This window comes from Nicotiana tabacum, chromosome 2 (genome assembly GCF_000715075.1).
Source record: "Nicotiana tabacum cultivar K326 chromosome 2, ASM71507v2, whole genome shotgun sequence".
NCBI classification, from domain to species: Eukaryota; Viridiplantae; Streptophyta; class Magnoliopsida; order Solanales; family Solanaceae; genus Nicotiana; species Nicotiana tabacum.
In genome coordinates, this window is record NC_134081.1 from 30,367,558 (window position 1) to 30,393,080 (window position 25,523).

The 25,523-nt window shown below is 38.5% G+C and overlaps 1 protein-coding gene across 1 annotated transcript; it reads right to left on the reverse strand.

Annotated features, from left to right (window-relative positions):
- Positions 1 to 1,142: 1,142 nt before the first annotated feature.
- LOC107826011 (ABC transporter B family member 25, mitochondrial) lies at positions 1,143 to 25,316 on the reverse strand. The gene is made up of 20 exons (XM_075232308.1): positions 24,790 to 25,316; positions 24,488 to 24,703; positions 24,143 to 24,329; positions 23,874 to 23,935; positions 23,116 to 23,159; positions 19,773 to 19,875; positions 19,548 to 19,655; positions 19,263 to 19,346; positions 19,114 to 19,174; positions 18,019 to 18,164; positions 17,814 to 17,930; positions 16,547 to 16,632; positions 8,940 to 9,028; positions 8,208 to 8,263; positions 7,346 to 7,426; positions 7,191 to 7,256; positions 7,005 to 7,097; positions 4,077 to 4,141; positions 2,937 to 3,072; positions 1,143 to 1,841 (listed from the first exon to the last, which is right to left on the reverse strand). The coding sequence occupies exons 1-20, from the start codon at positions 25,063 to 25,065 to the stop codon at positions 1,701 to 1,703; spliced, it is 2,217 nt and encodes a 738-aa protein (XP_075088409.1). The 5' UTR covers positions 25,066 to 25,316; the 3' UTR covers positions 1,143 to 1,700.
- Between the last annotated feature and the right edge of the window lie 207 nt (positions 25,317 to 25,523).

The window sequence follows — 25,523 nt, forward strand, 5'->3', positions numbered from 1 at the left end:
TCAGGTCGATACATGAATTTTGTATCGGATTTTAGAGATATATAGATTTTGTATCGGGGGACATGGATCTTATACCGGTTAAGGTAAGAGGTAGGAGCCTCGACTCCGTTAATTGAAATATACCATCTTTAAATATCATATCTGAGCAGTGTTATGATTATCTCTTGAATTGAAAAGGCATGCTTTATATCTTTCGATTGTTTGACATCTTTGATACGTGTTATTCATGAGGATAATTACTATTTCAGTTCCCGGCTCTGTTATTTATATTTGTGTTGTAAGTATCTTGATGCCTATAGTCTCGTCGCTACTTCTTCAAGGTTAGACTTGATACTTGTTGCGTATCGACTGTGGTGTACTCATGCTACGTTTTTGCATATTTTTGTGCAAATCCTCAGATGGATTCTAGCGGAGCCTCTTGTTGAGCCTAGGTGATTCCTCAAAGACTTAGGGCGAGCCGCACCTCATGGATTTGTATCGCAATGCTCGAGCCCCTGTCCTTATTTATCTCCTGTCTATTTTCTTTCTCTCAAACAGTTTTGATTATGTATTTAGACTTGTACTTAGTCAGTAATTGGGTCGTGTACTTGTGACACCTAATTCTTGAGGGTTGTACAGTGTTGGTCGTGTTCGGACCATGTTATGTTTGTATCAGATATTATACCATTTCGAGATCATTCATGTCGTTATTTATGATATGATTCAATTAATTAAAGGAATTTGGACTATATTTTGTTGATTGTGAGTTGGCTTGCTTAGCAAATATGGCTAAGTGTCGTTACGACATGAGATGGAATTTTGGATCGTGAGGGGCAAAGATAATCATAAATTCCTCCCAATATGATGTTTCTGTCCTTCTCCCTTATTTTATTCTATGGGTTAAAACGTGTTCAGCCCAAAACAGTCGATCAAAAAACTCTCACGCCCAACCTGTTAAATACTGTGTTGGTTGGGTGAGTCAAGTGACTTTGGACTAGTTTTGCTACCCCTAGCCAGCGTCTGGGGTAGATTTATGCTTTGATTGCCATTCTCTTTTTGGAAGGGATAGAGTGTGGTGATTAAGTTCACATAAAGAAATTAGATCTGCTGATTCTCTAAATTCCAACATTCGTCTTCAGCTGCAGACAGCAAGATGTTTAGTAGTACAAAAAAAATGTTTAAAATTTAGTTAATGAAACATATCGAATTAAGGCAATGTGAGATGCCTTCCTTCACTAACGGAGTTACCCCATATCAGGGAAGTTCACACAATGTAATGTGTTTGTGGGTTGTACACAATGTATAGCATCAACTATAAAGTCCAAAGAATGAATCCTAACAGCAAGCTATGAATCCTAGAGTTGAGAAAAATAAAAAATGAACACTGCACTTTAACAGTACATATAATACATAGCTGCTTCCGATTAATCGCAGGTATCACTAACAACACTAGATGACTGTAGTCCAAAATATAATCATTGAGAAGATTACTTTGACCTGCTCTATCCATGCAAGAAGCGTATAAAACAGTAATCTTGCATGGGGCTGAAAGTGGCTTCTTTGTCCTAGAAATCCTGTCCCACTAGATCAAGGGATTAAATATGGTAAACGAGGGTGAAAGTGGCTCGGAAATTGGAGTTGAAGAAGTGAGATGATTGAGCCGAATTCGCTGGTGAAGTCAGTAATGTCTTTCCTTTCTTGAAACAACAGGAGGGGAATATTCATGCGTTTAACTTGATCGCTGCATCGAGTCCATCAACAGTATTCTGCTGTGACCAAAGTTGTGCATACCTCCCTGGCCTAGATAGAAGAAACTCATGCGACCCTTGTTCCACCACTTGCCCACTCTCCAAGACTACGATCTGATAATCATGACCACACATTTCAATATTTATAATGAACTAGTAAAAAGGGTAAGTTAGACTTTACAAACTGAAGATACAACATATTTGAACCACAGTTGTGGAAAATGCCGACTCAAAGAACCGCATGTTATATTCAACACTTTGCGTTTGTGATTTAGTTTTTTTTTTATAAGTAATGATATTTTATAAATGGTATAACAGCACTACGTCTGTGTTAAAATTACAAAGTGTGCAATGCCTCTTATCATATCTAACATGGAATCTACATCGTTTACAAAGACCATGTTGCACCAAAAAGCTAACAAAGAAATACATTTGCGTTTGTGATATAGTTAAACAGTTTATAACCTATCGTTGTCTATTAATTCTAATAACTTTAAACAAAAAGGACTATGTTCTCAACAACTACACACCAAATATCGCTCTGGTTTTGCAAGGTCCAAGAAGAAAAGGGAAATTTTGTAACCACGGTTCTAATGAAATAAGTTAGAAGAGAACAATTTGTAACAACACAATTCTGGTGAAATTCTGAGAAATATCCTACACACTACCTAAAATACCAAGGTAATGCACTCCTTCTATTCCGAATTGTTCATTTTATATCAGCGGTCGTCTTATTTATTTAAAGAAATCAAATTTAGCTAATATTCCCTACGTCCTAAAGTTGGTTTCAGTTTGATCTGTGGACTACTATTAAGGTAAGAGTTTGAATGTTACTGTAGCTAAGTGAAAGTTGGTAAAAACGTTAACTTACTAAGGAATTAAAAGAGTGTACACAATAGGAGAGGGTCCTTAGTTACTTTAAATGTAGAATATTATGAAGTACTAGTGCAGAGAAAAAGTCACTATTGCGAGAGTGGATATAGTTTTGGGTCAGCCAAAAAAATAAGTAGTTTAATTGGGACAATGGGACTATCTGATCCGATGCATAGAATACTGAATTTCTTGATGCCCCATCCCTATTGTACATCTCAGTAGCACATCTTGTGGAGTTTGATGTGGAGTACAATACTTTAATCTCTGAACTTATCAAGAAATAAGAATATATATTGGAGAACGAGCATTCATGAAATATATTTGCTAGAACCAAACCTCATCACATTGCATAGCTGTAGTGAGCCTATGGGCAATAAAAACTGCAGTCCGATTATCTGCTAGAGACTTCAAAGCACTTAATATTTCTGATTCTGTCGTGCTGTCAAGTGCACTCGTGGCTTCATCACAAAGCCTAAGAGAGAAGGAAAAAAAGGGTGAAACAATTTCCTAGAGGAAGAACAAAAGATAAAGAAATTAAATTAATAACAATCCTCTCTCAGTTAATAGATGGTCAGTCAAAGCCTTGCTGCCTAGTTTGAAAATATTAACCTCCAGTTAACACGACAATCAGCCCAGTATTCTCAGGTTGAAATAAGGCCTAGAGTCAACATTAGAATGCTATCAACTCACAGATTCTGATAACGGAGTTTTACGAGCAACTAAAAATAAAAGAAGCACGTTTCATGACACACGAAGCAAATATATGCTCTCGCCTGTCGGTAACACAATATTTATAAGTGGATGAAGAAAAAAGTGCACTTTAATGAATGAAGAAAAATGCACGGCAACGAAGATAGGCAGAACCAACCAAAAAGAGACATCTGAATTTTTCATCATGTAAGACATGCTTGAGCCAGTAAGCCAGTATTAAGAGCAGGTAAAATTAAACGCCGGAGACAATTCTGTTAAATGTGCACTATGAAGGTAAAATCGACATTCTGGGTTAAGCAAAGGAACCGAAAAGAGATGAAGCTGTATTTTTTTTTTTTTGGGAAAAACAAATGAAGCTGTATAGACACCAAGAAAAGAGATGAACAAGGGGAGCACAAATCATTGTAGCTTCCGCCAAATTGTAACCTAAATATCCAATCCAAAAGTAATAAAATCAATATATTTGCTAATTTAATTTGTCTTTCCAGGAAAAATCTGACTCCAAATGTTCCAGAAACTGTTTCTGATAGTGAAACAGCAGAGTATGACACTTTCCAAATAGTTCTTATTTGTCTCAAATACCCAATCCTCATAATTAAAATTGACCTTGCTAAACAAATGTTATAATTCCTTAAGATTCTATAACCTCGGGTTCTTTTACTTGGAAAGCAAGGACTAATTTATGAGAACATACAGAAAATGAAGGTTGGTAGCAATCTCTGAGACAACACTTCTTTATACTAGAAGGGTGACAGGTGAACTTACAATATAGCAGGTGCTTTAAGGAACGCACGCGCTAGTGCAACCCTTTGCTTCTCGCCACCACTTAACTGCAGGAGAAAGACAGAAAAGGAAAGACCTGCCTTTAGTCAGCGGCATACATAACTTACTCAAAGTAGAAAAGAATTGAAAAGCAAGTCCTGTATATAAAAAGAATAAATATTTGGATAGGGAGTGCTATGTAATCCCAAAATGATATCTCATTTATTGTGCTGCACTTCCTATATCAACAATAATACCTCAAGCCCAAGCTAGTTGGGTCAGCTAGATGGACTCTCAGTATTCATGTCGCTCCAATCAGACTCTTCTCAATCCAATATTCAAAAATTTAGTTCTCTGACACTAGAAGTTTTCTACATCTTCTACTGCATACAAATTTCTGACAAGATTAAAAGACTCCTAGTAGAAATTGGACCTAAAGTAAAGTAAGCATACCCACATGACTACATCCTAATTCCCACTAATTGGCATCTTCTATACGAATCTTTTTCTTCTATTGTCCGCTATTTTTCACTGAGCTTGTTTGGAATCCAAGAGATTGTAGGTCTTTTGAAGCAACTCCTTCCACGTGGTTTGATGTCTACCTCATTTTCTTTTGACGCCCTCAATCAACTATGGTTTATACCAATGGACCGGTACATCTGGAGATCGAAGTAGAATATGACAAACCAACTAATTAAAAAAAAAAGAATATGACAAATCATCTCAAGTGACCTTATCTTTGTCTGATTTTGTACAACCGCTCATCTATCTTAACATCGGCATGTTAACCACAAATTCACTCCCATACAAAATTGTTGGTCTTTCAACCATTTTATCGAACTTGCCTTTCACTCACTTTGGTAGGTATTCCCCTATCACATAATTTCTGTAGCACTTCTCTGCTTCAACCATCCTATTCTGATTCTATATGCTTCATCTTAATCTGTCATAACATTCTCCCGAAATATCTTTTTTGAGAATGGTAACTTGTATATATATTAATAAGAAGAAAAAACAGTACGAAAGCAGTGCCGAGCTATATTTACAAAAAGAGCAGACCCCAGCTATGTCAACCTAAGGTTACAGAGCACCATTAAAATCTACTAAAGATTCTGCCTCCTCTAAAAGCTATCTTTACACCAGAAATGAAACGAAAGGAAACAATTCATTTTAATATTCCGTAAGGAGTTGCTTCTGTCTTCAAAAATTGTTGAATCTCTCTCCTTCCACAAACAATCCACCATATGCAAGTAGGAAGCGATCTCCACCATTTCTTCTGTCTCACTATACCCCCATTATAATTCCAACACTTCAACAGATCACAAATGTTTGTTGGCATAATCCATTTAAGGCCCACAAATTAAGAAAAGGTTGCCATAGTTGGTCAGTGATAAGGACAGTGAAGAAACAAATGGCTATTGGTTTCTCTAGCTGTACCACAAAGTGCGCATTTAGAGCATAAATGGGAACCCCTTCTTCTCAAGTTCGTCTGCAGGTAGCATATACCTGTGTTAAACATGCTTCTTCTCAAGTTTTCTTGTGTTAAACATGCTTCTCTTGCCACCAACCATGAAAAAACAGACCACCTTGAGAGGTGCCTTAACTTTCCAGATTAAATTTAGATATCCGAGTTTTATCCATTTAGGAACCACAATCCCGTCTCATTTCATCTTATTTCATTCTTCTTGTGTTGGTTAAACTTGCAGTCCACATATTCAATCTTACTTCTACTTATGCTGAAACCCTTACTCTTGAGTGACTCCATAGTTTAACAAAATATCGTCTGCAGGTAGCATATACCTGTGTTAAACATGCTTCTTCTCAAGTTTTCTTGTGTTAAACATGCTTCTCTTGCCACCAACCATGAAAAAACAGACCACCTTGAGAGGTGCCTTAACTTTCCAGATTAAATTTAGATATCCGAGTTTTATCCATTTAGGAACCACAATCCCGTCTCATTTCATCTTATTTCACTCTTCTTGTGTTGGTTAAACTAGCAGTCCACATATTCAATCTTACTTCTACTTATGCTGAAACCCTTACTCTTGAGTGACTCCATAGTTTAACAAAATATTGTCTGCAGGTAGCATATACCTGTGTTAAACATGCTTCTTCTCAAGTTTTCTTGTGTTAAACATGCTTCTCTTGCCACCAACCATGAAAAAACAGACCACCTTGAGAGGTGCCTTAACTTTCCAGATTAAATTTAGATATCCGAGTTTTATCCATTTAGGAACCACAATCCCGTCTCATTTCATCTTATTTCACTCTTCTTGTATTGGTTAAACTTGCAGTCCACATATTCAATCTTACTTCTACTTATGCTGAAACCCTTACTCTTGAGTGACTCCATAGTTTAACAAAATATCGTCTGCAGGTAGCATATACCATGAGACCCATCTTCTATATTGTTAGTTAGCTCATCCATAAGTAGATCTAGATAAGCAACTACGAGCTTAATGAAAATCCCTGGTATAAACCCTATAATCGTGAAAACTCATTTGTATCTCCTACCACTCTAATACTAATAGTTCCTTCCTGCATACCTGGTTTAGGAAAAAGATCACATCAAAATTCAGAAGTGCAGAATTAGGTGTAATGTCTGGTTTTTAACCCGAAATCTGTGCTGGCAAGTTGCAACTCTAAATAACCAAAAACATTAACTTCAAATCCAAATGGAGAATGTTGACTTGTACTGACAAATCTTTAGCGACAATTAGAAGAAGATCAATTTTAACATACTATCAACATGGGTTATCTTAATGAGTGATGCATATGATTTTGCGCCAACTATGACATGATTACTCTTCCATGTCCTGCCTACATGGATAAATTTCAACATAATCACGGAGGGGCAAAGGATAGACCTAAAGGTACCAACACATGCTCCTGCACATAAATAGAGAAAATGGGGGACTAAAAGGGACTCACCTTAAGTCCACGTTCTCCCACCACTGTAGCATACTTCTGGGGGAATTTCATAATAGTGTCATGGATTGCAGCTTGCCGAGCAGCATTGTACACCTTATTGAAACATTTCATTTGATAACAGGGGAGACTCAGATAATATAGCAACTGAAGGTTGAAATAGAAGCAAATTTAAAGTTCTTAACAGACCTCCTCCTCAGAGGCAGAGAGCCGTCCATAGTGGATATTGTGAAATATAGTATCATTGAATAGGACCTGGAAAAACAAAGAAATCGTTGTTTTCAACCCACGCATTACACAGGGACCACAATGAATATTAAGCTACATAATTTATGACAACTTACAGTATCCTGGGGAACAACGATAATAGATTTCCGAAGACTCTCAAGTGTAACCTTCCGAATATCTTGACCATCTATTTTTACCTGTCAAGAGCAAAATGCCACCAAAAAGCTGAAAGATCTAACAAGAAAAAGAAAACTTTTGCCTGAGACGTAAATTCACTGTTCCATGTGCAATTATCTACATTTACCTCTTCACTTCTATCTTCTGTGTTCTAATATTTCAATCATGTAAACATGCAGCAAAACAGGATCAACATAATTCTCTGTGGAATATGACAAAATCCAGTCCCCTGCTAATGTTAACTTATGAGGGTGCATAAACTTGGAAATTCGGCTTCCACAGCACATGAATTTGCAAAGCGCCTTATGAACAGTCAGAGAGCGCAACCTTAACAAGTAGGGTTCATCAACCACATGGATAAAGATAAATGTAAACATTGTCCAGATTCCTTCTTACAGACATATTCTTTAAATTATATGCCTTTCGTATTTCCATCGCAATAGAACTCCCTATTCAGCAGTTTGACAAACGTTGCAAAGAGAATTCAGCCAACGATTTATCAACATACGGTTTGTAGTTTTTGTCAGACAGTCTTCTCTTTAAGCAAATGCGAAATACCAGTTTCATCATCATGCATGCCATTCAAGGACTTTTTGTCTGTTATTAATGATTAAAAAGCGATCATAAAGAACTGCACAGCGACAGACCACTTAAATTGCTAAGGCAAACAATCCAAGTTTAATATGATAAGACACACATAAAGCTCTCAAACATTGTGATGAAAAGCAGGCCCAAGCAATATGATTTGGCCGCTAACTGAGCATATGTAGATAAGTAAAATCCCACAATGATTAATCTTACATTTCCAGAATGGGTGTCAAAGAATCTGAAGAGCAATCTAAGAATGGTTGATTTGCCTGTAATAGAAAGTAATATGCGGATCAGGGGCTCGTAAAAAAGCATAAACAATAAGATTGAACGTAATCAAAGGTTCTACACAAACTTAAAATAATCTAGGAGATCCCACACTTGAAAATTCATAGTGCCCTCTTAAAAAGGTTGTATATTTCAGTCAGCTAAGAGGCACCTTATATTGGTCGGGATTTGGGGTAAGCCCATATTTATATTGCAAGAATATGTTTCCAGAAAGCTTTCTCAATGAAAAGAAGAGCAAAAACGAGAATGACCTTTTCAGTTGTTTGCCGCAGAAATCCTACACTATATTATATCATACTGGTCAAACTTCAACAAGCAAACAAAATTATACGATTTGATCAAGGGGCATATTATAAACATCTTATAAGAGCATCTCTAGTGATCCGACTTCAAAATTTATCCCTCATTTAAGAATCATAGAGGCTTCAGCATCCTATGCCACAAATTGCTTCCTTTAAATGCCATCCTAAGACCTATACTACTCGGATATACCTTTTTCACTCACGTCTGTTAGATTGCTAACTGAGATAACTCGCTTTTGCTTAATATGCTAAACCTAAATGGACAGTCGCTGGATTACAGAACAATTAAGTCCAAAATAAATAAATAAAACTGAAAAGTTGAAACAGAATAAGGAACAAATGACTGAAACCATACCACTACCACTCGTTCCTACAATAGCTACACTTTTTCCAGCTGGCACAGTAAAAGAAATCCCGTCTAGAATCTTCCTTTCCGTCAAATAACTATGAAAAAATGAAAAGTACAAGGATCAGCAAGCACATTCAACTAGTCTATTAAGTGGAACAGTAGAGAAAGCAAGCATATCTACTTCAAGCAAATATAATCATGATGAGTTGCAGTTCAAACGAAGAGCAGCAGCTGTACATCAACCTAACTACCGAAGCTGCAGAACCTAAAGAGCTTTGGAAATCTCCTACTTCCAAAGTACCTGGAAAGCATTTTTTTGAGAAAAACGTACTTGGAAAGCATTAAATATGTCACATCAGCATTGCTACCTAGGAAGATTTGTAAACAAGCTCATAACACATGCTTTGCTTTAGGATGGATATGTGACGAGAAATTAAAAAGCTCAAAAGCCCTGACATGGAAGTGCTTATATGGGCAGAAACAGAATGATCAGACTATGAGATAGAAGAATTAGTATCTTTTCCCCTGTGCAATATCTTAGATAAATCAAAGGAATTTCATTAATACCAGACAAGATGGTGTCAGAAAATATGTATAAAAAATGAGTGGTTCAACCTCAGTTAGCTAATAAGTTACCCTAATAACCTATACAACTAGGGATGTTCAATTTACATCAAATGAATACGTGAAATAAGAAACCTTTTCAAACCGTTCATATCCCTTTCATTATCATGGAACAAGCTTCTGTCCTGTCATTCAACACTGTACAAAAATAACAGGACAGCATCTTCCTCCAGGTAGCACTCCACTCTTCCCTCAATTTGCATCGTCTCCAACTTGGTAATGTCTCCTAAATTGTGCTTGGTAAAACCCATGCCAGATTGAACAATGAACATGCAAAACTCCTCAACTATGAAATAAGTTAGCAGTGCAAAAAAATGTCATTCATATTTTAGCAACTTTCTTTGCACCAATAAGCACCTTCCACTTCCAACCAAGAGGTTGTGAGTTCGAGTCACCCCAAGAGCAAGGTGGGGAGTTCTTGGAGGGAGGGAGCCGAGAGTCTATCGGAAACAGTCTCTCTACCCCAGGGGGTAGGGGTAAGGTCTGTGTACACACTACCCTCCCCAAACCCCACTAGTGGGATTATACTGGGTTGTTGTTGTTGTTGTTGTCGTCGTCTTTGCACCAATAACACCGACTGACCATGATTCTCCCCTCCTTTCTTGAGAAATGGTAAAGTGATTCTCTTCCTCCTCCTTAGGTTCATAAATGGTCAACGTAGCATCCCTTACAGCACACGATTTGAAAAAATTACTCTTTTCTGGTGTTTTACTGCCTACATCTTTTATGACGCCTCTTCCTTCTCCGCTTCCTCCATTAACTCCCGGTAACATGATTTTAAGCAAAACAATTTTTATCCCTATACCCTCCATTACATCTTGTCCTAATTCTAGCACTCAATATTTCATGTAACTCCCAGATCCTCTTCCAAACAATCTGTGAGAAAGCACGGGAGAAAATATTATTAATTATTTAAAGTATTGTACAACGCCCTATATTTATATACAGTGATTACATAATAATAGGTATCTGCTTCCCGATATGGGACACTATACATGACTAACTAATTAACACTCCCCCTCAAGCCGGTGCATATAAATCATGTATACCGAGCTTGTTACAGATGTAACTAATACGAGAACCAGTAAGAGACTTAGTGAAAATATCTGTTAGCTGATCATTCGACTTCACAAACTTTGTAACAATATCTCCTGAGAGTAATTTTTTCTCTGACAAAGTGACAGTCGATCTCAATGTGTTTAGTCCTCTCATGGAACACCGAATTTGACGCAATATGAAGAGCAGCTTGATTATCACACACCAGTTCCATCTTGTTGATTTCTCCAAACTTCAACTCCTTGAGCAACTGCTTGACCCAAACTATCTCACACGATGCCATAGCCATGGCCTGATATTCGGCTTCGGCGCTAGATCGAGCAACTACATTCTGTTTCTTGCTCTTCCAAGAAACTAAATTACCTCCTACTAAAACACAATATCCAGACGTAGAACGTCCATCAGAAGGTGATCCTGCCCAACCAGCATCTGTGTACCCCAATAATCTGCTCGTGGCCTCGATCCTCGAATAGTAATCCTTTGCCTGGAGCTGACTTTATATACCGAAGAATGCGAACAACTGTGACTATCACAGGGATAATCCATAAACTAACTTACAACACTCACCGGAAAAGAAATGCCAGGTCTAATCACCGTGAGGTAATTCAATTTGCCAACCAACCTCCTATATCTCGTAGGATCTCTAAGAGGCTCCTCCTGTCCAGGCAAAAGCTTAGCATTCGGATCCATAAGAGTGTTAACAGGTTTGCAACCCATCATTTCAGTCTCCTCAAGAATGTCTAAGGCATACTTCCGCTGTGAAATAACAATACCTGAGCTAGACTGAGCGACTTCAATACCTAGAAAATACTTCAATCTGCCCAGATCCTTAGTCTAGAAGTGCTGAAAGAGATGCTGCTTCACATTAGTAATACCATCCTGATTATTGCCAATAATAACAATATCATCAACATAAACCACCAGATAAATACACAGATTAGGAGCAAAATGCCGATAAAACACAGAGTGATCAGCTTCACTACGAGTCATGCCGAACTCCTGAATAACTGTGCTAAACTTACCAAACCAAGCTCGAGGGGACTGTTTCAAACAATATAGTGGCCGGCGCAATCGGCATACAAGACCACTAGATTCCCCCTGAGCAACAAAACCAGGTGGTTGCTCCATATAAATCTCTTCCCCAAGATCACCGTGAGAAAAGCATTTTAAATGTCTAACTGATAAAGAGGTCAATGACGTACAACAACCATGGACAAAAAAAGACGAACAGATGCTACTTTAGCCACGGGAGAGAAAGTGTCACTATAATCAAGCCCAAAAATCTGAGTGTATCCTTTTGCAACAAGACAAGCCTTAAGCCGATCAATCTGGCCAGCCGGGCCGACTTTGACTGCATAAACCCAACGACAACCAACAGTGGACTTACCTGAAGGAAGAGGAACGAGCTCCCAAGTGCCACTCGCATGTAAAGCAGACATCTCGTCAATCATAGCATGTCGCCATACTGGATAGTGCCTCATATGTAGACTTAGGGATAGAAACAGTGGACAAAGATGATATAAAAGCATACTGAGGTAATGACAGACGATGATAACTTAAACCGACATAATGAGGATTAGGAGTAAGTGTGGATCGTGCACCTTTGCGGAGTGCAATTGGTTGACTAAGAGGAGACAAGTCTGCAGTAGGAGCAGAATCTGATGTAGGACGTGAATCACCTAGGCCTGATGCTTGATGTGGACGACGATGATAAGTCAAGAGTGGTGGAGCAATAAAAGGTTGAACTGGACTAGGTGGTGGAACTGGAGCTATAGGTGGTGGAACTGGAGCTATAGGTGGTGGAGCTGCAACTGGAGCTGTAGGTGATGGAGTTGGAGTTGTAGAGGAAGATGAATGGGAGATAGTGATTGAATCTCCAAAAGATGAAACTGGTAGTAGTGTTATCAAAGGCGAAAAGCGCAAAAAAACTCTAAGGTCCGTTGGGGCTTTAAGCGCAAAGTGCAAATAAAGTGTGCTTTAATGAAAAAAGGCGCAACTGGAGACAAAGTAAAAATATGTATATGTAGTCCAAGAATAATAATTATAAGCATGAATAACAAATATATGGACAAAGAAATTGAAAATAATTACGATAAAGTGAAATATCAAATGTTTAATGTCGCATTTACAGGATTACACTCATTGGCAAGGAAAAGTATGCCTTAGAGCATTGATGCGACACTAAAGCTTCCACAAAGCGAAGCGCTCAACATGTTTTGAGCCTCGCTTCAGAGCTTAAGCACGCTTTAAGCGCGCCTTTGACAACACTGACAGGTAGCACCTCAAAAATATCTAAGTGATTACCTGGACCTGTGAAGTATGATTGGGTTTCAAAGAGGGTAACATCAGCGGACATAAGGTACCGCTGGAGGTCAGGAGAATAGCATCGATACCCCTTTTGCGTTCTCGAGTAACCCAGAAATACGCACTTAAGAGCACGAGGAGCTAACTTATCTTTTCCTGGAGTAAGGTTATGAACAAAACACGTGCTCCCAAAGGCACGGGGTGGAAGAGAGAACAAAGGTAAGTGGGGAAACAAGACAGAGAATGGAACTTGATTCTGGATAGCTGAAGATGGCATACGATTAATAAGATAGCAAGATGTAAGAACTGCATCCCCCCAAAAACGCAACAGAACATGAGATTGTATGAGTAGGGTACGAGCAGTTTCAATAAGATGTCTATTCTTTCTTTCAGCTACCCCATTTTGTTGAGATGTGTACGGACAAGATGTTTGATGAATAATCCCATGAGAGTTCATAAACTGCTGAAATGGGGAAGACTAATACTTTAGGGCATTATCACTACGAAATGTGCGGATAGAAACCCCAAATTGATTTTGAATTTCAGCGTGGAAGGTCTGGAAAATAGAAAACAACTCAGATCAATTCATCATCAAAAATATCCAAGTGCACCTGGAATAATCATCAATGACACTGACAAAGTAGCGGAATCCCAAGGTAGAACTGACCCGACTAGGACCACAAATATCTGAATAGACTAAAGTAAAAGGTGACTTTGCTCGATTATCGAGACGCCGAGGGAAATGGGAGCGGGTATGCTTACCGAGCTGATATGACTCACACTCTAGAGTGGACAAGTGAGATAAACCAAGTACCATTTTCTGAAGTTTTGACAAACTGGGATGTCTCAACCGTTTATGTAATAAATCTGGTGAATCGGTAACTGGACAAGTTGTTGAAGGAAGACAAGATGTGAGTCCATGTGATTTTGCAAGGATAAGGTAATAAAGTCCATCTGATTCACGCCCGGTACCAATGATGTACTGCGTTCCTATATAAAAACAAGGTCATCAAGAAATAAAACAGAGCATTCAAGTGATTTGGCTAAGCGAGTAACGGCTATGAGATTAAAAGGACTACCGGGAACATAAAGAACTGAATCTAAAGGTAAGGAAGGAAGTGGACTTGCTTGACCTATTCTGGTTGCCGTGGTTTTAGACCCGTTGGCCATTGTGACTGTTGGAAGAGATTGAGAACATGAAATAGTAGTGAAAAGAGATTTGTTACCAGAAATATGATCAGATGCACCTGCATCAATGACCCAAGACTCAGAGGTTGAAGATTGGGAGACACAAGTCACGCAACTATATGTTTGAACAACGAAAGCTATCCCTGAATATGTTTGTTTATATGTTTTGTACTGAAGGAACTCAATATAATCCGGTATAGAAACCATCCAACCATTCATACTATTGGATCCCATTACGCTACAATTTATTTCTAAAAATCTTGACTAAAAGTAGTAGGGTTAACTTGAAATAGTGAAAATCAGTAACTCCTACGGTAAAACTGAAGAAATAGCTGGGAAAATATTGTTCACAACAGAAAAACAGAACACTATTTTCACGCCGGAACACTGTTCACGCCGGAAAATACTGTAGCTCGCCGGAAAATTCTAAAGTTGTCGGAATTTGTCGGGAATAGCACTGGTCGACTCGGAATCGCTGTGCGAGTAAGCTTTCCTGAAGGAAGTTCGTCGGAATCTGGCTTGAAGGGGTCTCACGCTCCCGGCGCGTGCACAGATCTCGCCGGAAATTTTGGAGTCTGCCCGGCGCGTGAGGGCGCGTGGGTGTGAGTTTTCCGGTGGGATTTTCTGGGGTTTGGTCGCGGGACTACGGCGGACCTTGTGGTGGTGTTGGTTTGTACAACACTAATAAATAGTGACTTTGACGCAAACAATCACTTAGGTCACCGGAAAATTGCACGGTGATTGAGTTCTTTCTTCCCGGATATCGCTGGAATGACGCACAACGATCTTTTCTTACCGAAACTCTGATACCATGTGAGAAAGCACGGGAGAAAATATTATTAATTATTTAAAGTATTGTACAACGCCCTATTTATATACAGTGATTACATAATAATAGGTATCTACTTCCCGATGTGGGACACTATACATGACTAACTACTTAACACAATCCACCAGCACGACCTCATTATTCCAGCCATTATTAACCATGCTATATTTGGCAATCATTACCTTCCTATATAACATTTTCCCCATGGGGGAATCTCCACAACCATTTTCTTCAACTTTACATTAAAAGGTAAAAATTCTCTATTGGTGTTACATGTACAAGTTTATGGGAGAGGATGCAAATCACCTATTGGTGCACAACCAAGTAGTGAATAAGCCATGGGGGAAGCAGTGGTGATGTCAGCACTTCAGCTATGGTTAAGGATGTCATGTTCAGTTGGGCATTCAGATGTAGGAAAAGAAAATGGCGGGCACAGAATGTAGCGCCACTCACACTCATATGGGTTCTTTCGAGGGAGAAACAGGAGAGCTTTTGAGGGAGCGAAAAATACCTTTGTACAAATAAGGGCAAATTTTTGTTTCTTTTACACTTTTGGAGCACCCACGAGATGCCAGTCAGTATAGATGAACGGGTCTCTTTATACAGAACTTGATATTTGTATAGATTCTCTACCACTTGTATCGACTTACCCCACTATATCAATAAGATTATTACCTTGTAAAAAAGAGAAATACACCGTATCCGTAAGCTCCCTTCTGTCAACAGAAATGCAATTCTCTTCCAATCTACCAAATAGAATTTCTATTCCCCCTCATTTCTTCCTACAAGAAATCCCTTGGCATCTACTCTTGTCTAACCGAAATGGCTCTAGGCATGCAAAACAGAGACATAAAATTAGTGGGGATGTTAGATAAGTTGGCTTAATCAACATGATGTTGATATGAGGTGTATGATACTGCTCTTTACCCCAAAAGATAAGGTGTATGATACTGTCAAAAGCACTTGTTTCCTAAGAGAAGCTACAAGCAAACATCAGACGAACTATATCATAAATAAGATGAGTAAGAATAAGTCCAATCACAAGTAGCCTCAAATGCAAACTGCAATAACCGACAAGCAAGAATGCTAAGCTAACATGTGACAATATCTTTTTTTTTTTTAATGACCAAGAAATCCATTGGGCAAACCCTCAGGAACAGCTGCAACCTTCGCAACTCGGGAACAATGGGCCGCCCCTCTAACCTTCTCCACTTATATACCATACTTAGTTCGCATGACATAGGGTTCGAATCACAAGTCCTTCAACCTTTGCCACTTGAACTAAGCCCTGGGGCAACATGTGACAATTTCATTGCAGGCCCAAATTGATAAAATTCAACTAAGTCACCAGTCTAACACTGAAGCTTAGTTCTAAATATACATCTCCAGGGGTTAAATATATAATTTTCTTAAACGGAGTATACCTTCTCACAGTACATCAGAGATCATCACCCCATAATGTTTGATAATGTTTGTCTACCTATCTAAATATACATAGAATGTACCCAAACTGATGATTGAGTGAAAACATCGCTCAAGGAAAAGTACAACCAATCGAATAATCCATATATCATTTAGCAAATAACAAAAGAAGAAAGAATTTGATATGCACCTGAAGTGAACATTCTCAAATTGAATGCTACCCCCACTTAACTTAAGAGGTTTCGCATCGTTTGCATCTCTGATTTGAGCTCTTTCCTGTACATATTATTCAAAGATCTGCTCAAAACAATTCTACATATGCACAAGACATATAGAATATGTGCGCAATCTATTACTATCACATAAATGAATAAATGCTATAGCAGAAAAAATGGTTCCTCCATGAGTGTCTAATGTCTTTCTGGTGTTCTTTTCAATGCTTATGAAATGATGGTTCAGTTTTGCAAGGACGTGCCATGGCAGGAGGAGTAAATGTGTTTGTGGCCAAATCAAGGTCTACTATCAGAGTGACACTAACAGTGCCGGATAAAGAGATATGTGGATAGATGTTTGGAGACTGAACGTTTAACAATTGTATCCATGGAGACTTCGGCACCATCTTGGTGCACATTAATGGAGCTTCTCTTGATTTATCAAAAAGAATACTGAACAAGATAATGATCAACGCAAAAGAAGGGCATTAGTGTACCAATCCTTGTTGACCAACAATTGCTTCCTAAAAAAGCTGAAAATAATCCTAATATATTGCAAGTGGACACATCTGATAATTCAGAACATACTAATCCCCTCATAATACAATGACATTTATCATTTCGATAAGTAGTTATGCAACTAATTTTTAAAAAAAAAAGATAACTTCATTTTATAGCAACTTCCATTTTATTCTGAAAGTGATGAAATTATGCTTGGCCTCGAGAGATCATGCTCTTTCAACATTTCGAGCTACTCAAGTTCGAGAAGAATATTATCAGTCAGCAAGGAAAGAAACACAAGAGAGAGACAGGATTTATCACAGAAAGACTGGACGAAATAGAAGAGAAGATAGCGGTTGGTACCACAACATACAAGATGGACCAAGAAGAAATTACTCCAGAAAAGAGCCAACTTTATCATCATTCAGATCCCATCCTGACTGGGTAAGAAAATTATGATGTTTGTATGTCCAATTCTCTTAACCTGCCGATATAAAGAAGCCTGACCCCTAGACGCACAATTTCTCATGAGGTACAATATCTCATTATGAACTTAGGAAGCAAGAGCACAACATTCTAGAGGCATCATCTGGACCACAAATCTTACAACATTTGCAGATTATCTTTCGGCTACAAAGTTTGATGTTACTTGACAACTGTTTCCTCTATAATCTTTCACATAACACAAAAGTATTTAGCAAGTGAAACAAAACAATGAATGATATCATGGAAGCTAGCTGATACCTCTAGCAACTGAAACATTGATTTCATGTCCACTAGACTTTGGACAGTTTCACGATATACGCTACCAAGGAAATTCAGTGGAAGAGATAGCTGGAACAGCAGCCCATTTACCATGACCTATCAAAATAGTAATATTTTCTATTAGGGTGCTAGCACTGCAGAGAAAATAATCACTCAGCTAAAATAATTGGAGAAAAAGTTTTACCAAGTCACCAACAGTCATGACGCCATTCATAATCCCATTAGAACATAAAACCATAGCAGCTGAGAGAGCTATGCTGAATATTGCATTTTGCCCAAAGTTTAACATTGCCAGACTGCGTTGTGTCTTTAAGGCAGCATCTTCATATCCTGGAGACAACCACATAATATCATGATTGCTTATTCAGAAAAAAGAATGGGGAGGAACAACACAACATAAGTTTTGTATGTCAAAAGCCGGCAAATATATCATAGTTTTTGAACCACTGGGAGAAAGCACGTATTCTTCTGCCACCTCATTGCTAGATTCCAGAGCAAAGTGTGTACACTCACAGTGAAGTGAACCCATGTTTTTCTTTTTCTGATAAGGTGAAGCAAACCCATGTTATGTTGAAGGGAAGCCATATAAACATGGTACCGCCACTCTGTGAAACTTAATAAAGGACAATGATTTCTGTTTTTCTTTATCATGTAACTCTAATCATTCTAAAATTCAATGATTACTCCTGAAATTTACTTTTAGACTAATTGCCAACAAACCACGTTGTGTCATTCTTACCAGTATTGCTAGTAGTATTCTTGTATTTCTTGTTGTTAGATCTTTGTTGTTACTGATATATTTGTCTCTTTTCGTCTTCTTGAGCCGAGGGTCTTTCGGAAAGAGCCTCTCTACTCCCTCGGGGTAGGGGTAAGGTCTACGTACTCACTACCCTCCCCAGACCCCACTTGTGGGATTTCACTGAGTTGTTGTTGTTGTTACACGTAGTGTCTTTATTTTTATTTTTTTCCCTTGTTGTTGTTATTGTTGGTTGCTTCTTGTTTAGTGTTTCTTAAGTCGAGGGTCTATCGGAGACAGCCTCTCTACCTTCACAAGGTAGGGATAAGGTCTGCGTACACACTACCCTCCCCAGACCCCACTTGTGGGATTACACTGGGTTTGTTGTTGTTGTTGTACTAATTGCCAACAAAACTGTGTTAAATGTTATCACAGTTGGTGCAATCTGATTCACCCAACGTATACACAACTTACACCATAAATTAAGAGCGCAGAAGAGCTTAAGAAATGACAAAAGAAAAGTCATAAGGCAATACGACTTACTCTTTAAAAAGTGATCATACTTCTCAGCTTCATAGACCTCATTGTTGAAGTACTTAACAGTCTGGAAAAAAATGAGTAGGGCCAGCACAATCAAGTGTATTGCACATAAACAGATAAGCTAATCTTGGTATAAAGGAACACAAGCTTACCTCATAATTGATAAGAGAATCTATTGCTCTTGTGCTTGCATCATTATCAGCTTTATTCATCTCCTTCCTAAACTTAGTTCGCCACTGCAAGATACAAATGAAGAGGAACTTTGAAACAAAAGACTTGAGAGCTGGACTCACTAAAAGTTACTGATATATCAGTTATCACCTAGCTACCACTGCCAGTATGACAAATGAACAATTCAAAGAGGAAGAACAGCATGAAACCCAAAATAACAGACAATGCCAAGACAAAGAATAGATGGGTTTCAGCAAGTAGATAACCTGGGTAATACTCAAGGTGAAGGCAATATATGCAGCCACTGACAGTGAAGTGATCCATGCAAAGGGTGCTCCAAACTTGTATGCAAGTATACCTGATACCATTGATATCTGAAAGGGTTCATGTTAATGTAGTTGGAGTAATACTTAAAAGCAACATAACTAAGTAGGACTTTTTTCATCAAATAAAAAACTGCCTTGAATGATGGAATGAATAAATTTATATACCTCTAATATTGTTGGGAAAACATTGAATACCATGGATGAAAGAATAAAATTGATAGCTCGGCTACCACGGTCAATAATCCGATTAAGACCACCCGTTTCTCGACTGCAGGATGCAAGAAGAATATAAAAAAAACTCTATCACACTCAAGCAAACCACCTTCTCAATATCACAGCTGATGGCATAAAATTTTAACTAGAATAACATCAAAAACAAAGTATAAACAATCTCAGCCATAAGCATCTTATTTGGGTGACATGTGGTACCCTTTCACCTGCATCCTTTGCATCACGACAGACTAAATCGATATATAACAAAGCCACAAACAGAGGAAGCCTGACATAGAATTGAACAGAACCAAGTCCACAGGATAAATAATCAAATGGGTATGACTTATTTTGAATGATGGAGCTAAAACTCGGGTTAGGACAGCGGGGGGCGACTCAGAGCAATTTTCGATTGTTATGGGGTTACACCATATTTAAGGGGAGGTGCCATGGTGTATGTTATTCGCTGATGATATAGTTCTGATTGATGAGACGCGAGGCGGTGTTAACGAGAGGTTGGAAGTCTGGAGACGGTCCCTTGAGTCTAAAGGTTTCAAGCTGAGCAGGACTAAGACAGAATACGTGGAGTGCAAGTTCAGCGGCTTGTCGGGAAAAGAGGACATGGACGTGAGGCTTGCCTCTCAAGTCATCCCCAAGAAAGGGAGCTTCAAGTACCTGGGGTCGGTTATCCAGGGGATGGGGAGATTGACGAGGATGTCACGCACCGTATAGGGGTGGGGTGGATGAAATGGAGGCTAGCGTTTGGCGTCTTGTGTGACAGGAAGGTACCTCCGGGACTTAAAGGTAAGTTCTATAGAGAGGTGGTTAGGCCGGCCATGTTGTATGGTGCAGAGTGTTGGCCAGTCAAGAATTTCCATATTCAGAAGATGAAAGTTGCATAAATGAAGATGCTGAGATGGATGTGCGGGCACACTAGGCTGGATAAGATTAGGAATGAAGATATCCGGGTGAAGGTGGGTATGGCTCCCATGGAAGACAAGATGCGGGAAGCTAAGCTTAGATGGTTCGGGCGCGTGCAGAGGAGAAGCCTGGATGCCCCGGTAAGGAGGTGTGAACGGCTGGCCTTGACGGGTATGAGAAGAGGTAGAGGGCGGCCTAACAAATATTGGGGAGAGGTGATCAGGCAGGACATGATGCGGCTGCAGATTTCCGAGGACATGATCCTTGATAGGAAGTTGTGGAGGTCGAGCTTTAGGGTTGTAGGTTAGGAGATAGGAGGCTAGTCTGATAGTGTTTTGTTTTAGGCTGCTAGTGGCTCCAGTTGTGTCCTTAGTACTTCATTAGGGTTGTAGGTTAGGTTGTATGAAGCTAGTCTGGTAGTGTTTTATCTTAGTGGCTCTTGTTGTGTCCATATTATTCCATCGTGTCTGTAGTACTGTGCCATTGTTACTGCTTAGTGTTATTACTTTTCTCTCGATTTTCTGGTTATCACGTTGTTGGTGTTATCTTCCTGGATTCCTTTGTTGTTACTACTACACTGTCTCATTTCATCTTTTTGTGCCGAGGGTCTATCGGAAACAGCCTCTCTACTCCTCCGGAGTAGGGGTAAGGTCTGCGTACACACTACCCTCCCCAAACCCCACTTGTGGGATTTCACTGGGTTGTTGTTTTTGTTGTTATGGGTATGGCTTATTTAACTCAGTGTTCAAAGGAAACACATTATTGAGACTGATAAGGCTAACAGAATTAGTTTATCCACGCAGATTTTGATCTTGAACAAAGTTCAATTAGTTCGCAAGCAAGGGACATGCCAAACACTACCTTTCCAACTAAATCCAAGGCGAGGACCCTTTAATTGAAAATGCGTTCCATCGTCAGCAAGTGGCGGCCGACAAGGACCCTTTCCCTAAATATCTTGGGAAGCGAAGAGGACAAATTTGAAACTCATTCAGTAATCTTCTCCTGAAGGTAGGTGCTTACTGTAAGCTAAGTTACTCCGACTCAGGTGTGGGTGTCTCGTATCTAGAAGTCAGATCCTTCATGATCTAAATTTTAAGATTTGGGGGTACAGATTCAGGTGCGGATAAGGGTGCGAGCATTCGGGTAAAAATAATTCAAATGTCTAAAAATAAAGTTATAAAAATATGTCTAAATTATGAGACATCATGCGGAAAACTTATAAATTATTCCTAGAAGATATTGATCAAGAGGAGAATTCGAGAAAGAGATAAAAGAAAATGGACTGACATAGAAATCTCCATACACAAGGTATTCAATTTTCTTCAATTTCACTCTAGCTTTGTTTTGATTTCAGAAATCATTGTATATGTCCTAAATTTCTCCGTCGATTTTTTATCAAAGTACTCAAAATCGGTTGACCAGATCTGATACAGATCCCACACCCACACCCACATCGTGTCGACACGGGTGCGCCACCGAAAGTGAAGAGTCCGAGCTAGAGTGTAAGGCATTATAAGAATGAGCTTTTTTTAGCATAGCCTTGGAATACATTGTTCCCACTGCTGGTTATACAGCAAATTACATTTATCTCATGATATATTCGCTTCTACTTTTGTTGAATTTTTTGGTGTCTTTGAAGCTACAATATGATATGGGAACCGGCGCAGCTTGAGGCCTTATATCCATTGTTGGCACCATAAATTCTACAATAGATCGAGAAATCTTATATTAACTGCACGGGAATTGGCTTTAGTATCCTTATTACCCAATTAGCCTTATTAGATATTCTTATGCTAGTAGGAAATTTAGAGAACTTCTTATATTTCCATTTTTATTTTTATTTTGTATAATATTTGACCTGAGATCAATTTAAATGGGGAACATGACCCCAACTCATTTGGCATAGTTGTTGTTGTATTCTTAATTGTCCTATTAATATTCCAAGTAACTGGGTTTCTGGCTTCCTGCAACTGCACAACATACCACACAGAAAAAAGAACTACATGATTATTTCCACTTTTAAAAGATAGAGTCGAAGTGTAGACATAAACAGTACAGACTGATTTTGACTTTTTGCAGCAAGTGAAGGCAGAGATGAGCGTATCTTACTTCCAGAGACAAGAGAGATGTTGTATTGTAGCTTCCAATCATTTTTTAGATCCAATAATTCAGCTATTCCTCCTATCTTAAAGACGAGTCACATGAGAGAATGGGGGATTTAAAGGAGAATGGGAGAGAGAAGAAAGGTCTGGCAAATGCTACATCTGAGGCAATGCACTAATAAAGTCACATAATTAACTGCTTGCAAGAGAATAGAATATGCATATTCAACAGGTTTAAAAGGGTAGATTTCTTAAGAGGGTGTTTCAAGAAATACCTAAGGTGATATTGCAGGTCAAGTTCATGCAAATGCGAAAAGACCTGCATACATTAGGGCATGTTATGTACATCGGCATATTAAAATGGAAGAATTAAGTTCAGTCAAAATGTGAATTAATCAAAACGCATGCAAAGCCCAAAGACAACTGAAAATGCGAACTATCAACATTGACTGATGTCAGATGGAAGGTGAGCATAATATTTAGCTGAACATACTAGATGGTGACTCATCAAAGGAGACACCATCTTTTTAATATAGTAATTAAACGCAATCTGGAGTTTGTACAAGGAACTTGGACATATTCAGAATTATTTTCAAAGCAGTGGTGTCCAGCAAGCAATGGATACTTCAACTGCATTTTTGACACAAACATCCAATATGAACGGTCTCTAACAGACAGTGACATAGACCAAGATTCACCTTTCATTGAGAACAAAAGAGCCCAACTTTGGACAAATGTGTGAGATATTATTGTGATAGCAGTTCATTGATAGAGCCCATTGTAGACACAGACAATGCAGTGCAAGCACCTTAGTATCTCACACATCTGTCCAAGATAATAGTGTAGACTCCATCTTCCAATAAGCATATCATCTACATTTAGTTTGAATCTTGGGTCATTACCCCCATGAATTTACCCTCCATTCCTTCGGAATTCTCTTAAGTTCACGAAATGATGTGGTTCCCATCATTGATGACTAATCTAAAAAGACCCATAGGAAAAAAAAGCTGGCAAAACAAACTCTGCTCTGTACCTTCCGTGAAACAGACCGGATAGTGCGGAGCGCCACCTTTGAGAAAATTGCAGTTCGCAATTCTGCAAAACAAAAGAATGATAAAGGCATTTAGAAAAATAAATAAAGAGCAAAAAAGTAAAGGACTTGCTGATGAGGAAAAGGAAATAAATGTCTATCATCCATTTATGCGCGAAAAAGAATATCTTTTACTGAAAAGAAAGAACAAAAATCTAGTAACTCTGAAACTCAAGACAAGCACAAGCAATTACTTCATAGGTGTGAAGTACCGTTGAAAGCAGATGCCCCTGATCGTGCAATACCATATCCAATCAAAACCGCGGCAGGACTAACAAAAAGAGCTAAAGCAGTAGAGTTGGCAGTAGTAAACTCAGCAAGAGCATTAGCATTGCCAGTTGCTGTTGTCAACCAATCAACAGCAAGCTTAAACAAGAATGGCACTTGAACATTCACAACCTGTGGCATAAAAATGCACAAAAGTCACCACTGTGCATTGAATCAAAATCCACCTTTGCATATAACACACATTTTTTAGCTATGTCCACATAATGCCCTTTCTAAATAAACAAATAAAAAACACGACTACAAGAAAAAAAAAAAAAAACTGCTCTCACCTTTGCACCAACAAGTAAAGTCAAGGCAGCAATGACCCGGAAGCGGAACTCATAATTATCCTTCATCCACAAGTATTTCGCCAGAGTGCTAATAATTTTCGCATCAGATATTTGATCACTTTTTGCCGCAATCCCAGTTTCATCTTTCTTCACTACAGGCTTTTTGCCATCACTTGAAGATGTTGAAAACATAGCATGTCCATTTGGCATCCCATCCTTTTAACCCCCAAAAAAAAAATAGTCAACGATCAACACAAACAACAAAAAAAGAGACCACAGTTAAAACTAAAAGTAAAGCTTACAGGGTCATTAGGGTTTTTGGCAGGGAAATCAGAAACGAAAGCCTTGATTTGTCTGAAGCCAGTAGAAGATGTTCTAGAAGAATCCCACAGGTTTCTATTAGTTGAAAGATATCTTGTACTGATGCGATATTGATGATGGAGATAATTTCTGGGTTTTAGTGCTTGTGAATGTAAAGAAGGGCGAGAAGGGATGTAATTCAAAATCATGGTTTCTGCTTTTTGGAGCAAGAATTCCCCTGCCCTACTAAAACACCTCGAACAAATACTCCCCTGCATTTTTGTACTATAACTATCTTATTATAAGATGAGAGCCTAGCTCAGGAGTTGAAGAAGATAAGAAGTATGTGACTCTCCGATTATTGCTAAGATGAAAAGTCGCCGCCGTCACGACACGGCTGAGGTGAGGGTGGCAACCGGCAAGCGTTAGTTACGGTGGCCTTTAATATTTTTTACTCCATTTGATTAGATTCTAGACTACTTGTGTCGATTGGCCATTTTTTGAAATTTTTTATGTTCTGTCCAAATATAGCTAGCTGTTCTTTTTTTTTCAAAGTTTATTTTTAATTTGCCCACTCCCTCCCGTCTATTTTAATTGATTTTTTTTATTATTTTCACACATATTAAAGAATTTATTTTTTAATATTAATTAATAATAAAATTAATCATATTAATTTTAATTTATTTATTAAAAATATAACAAATACTCCTAGGCTTTTTACTCCAAGAATAATTTG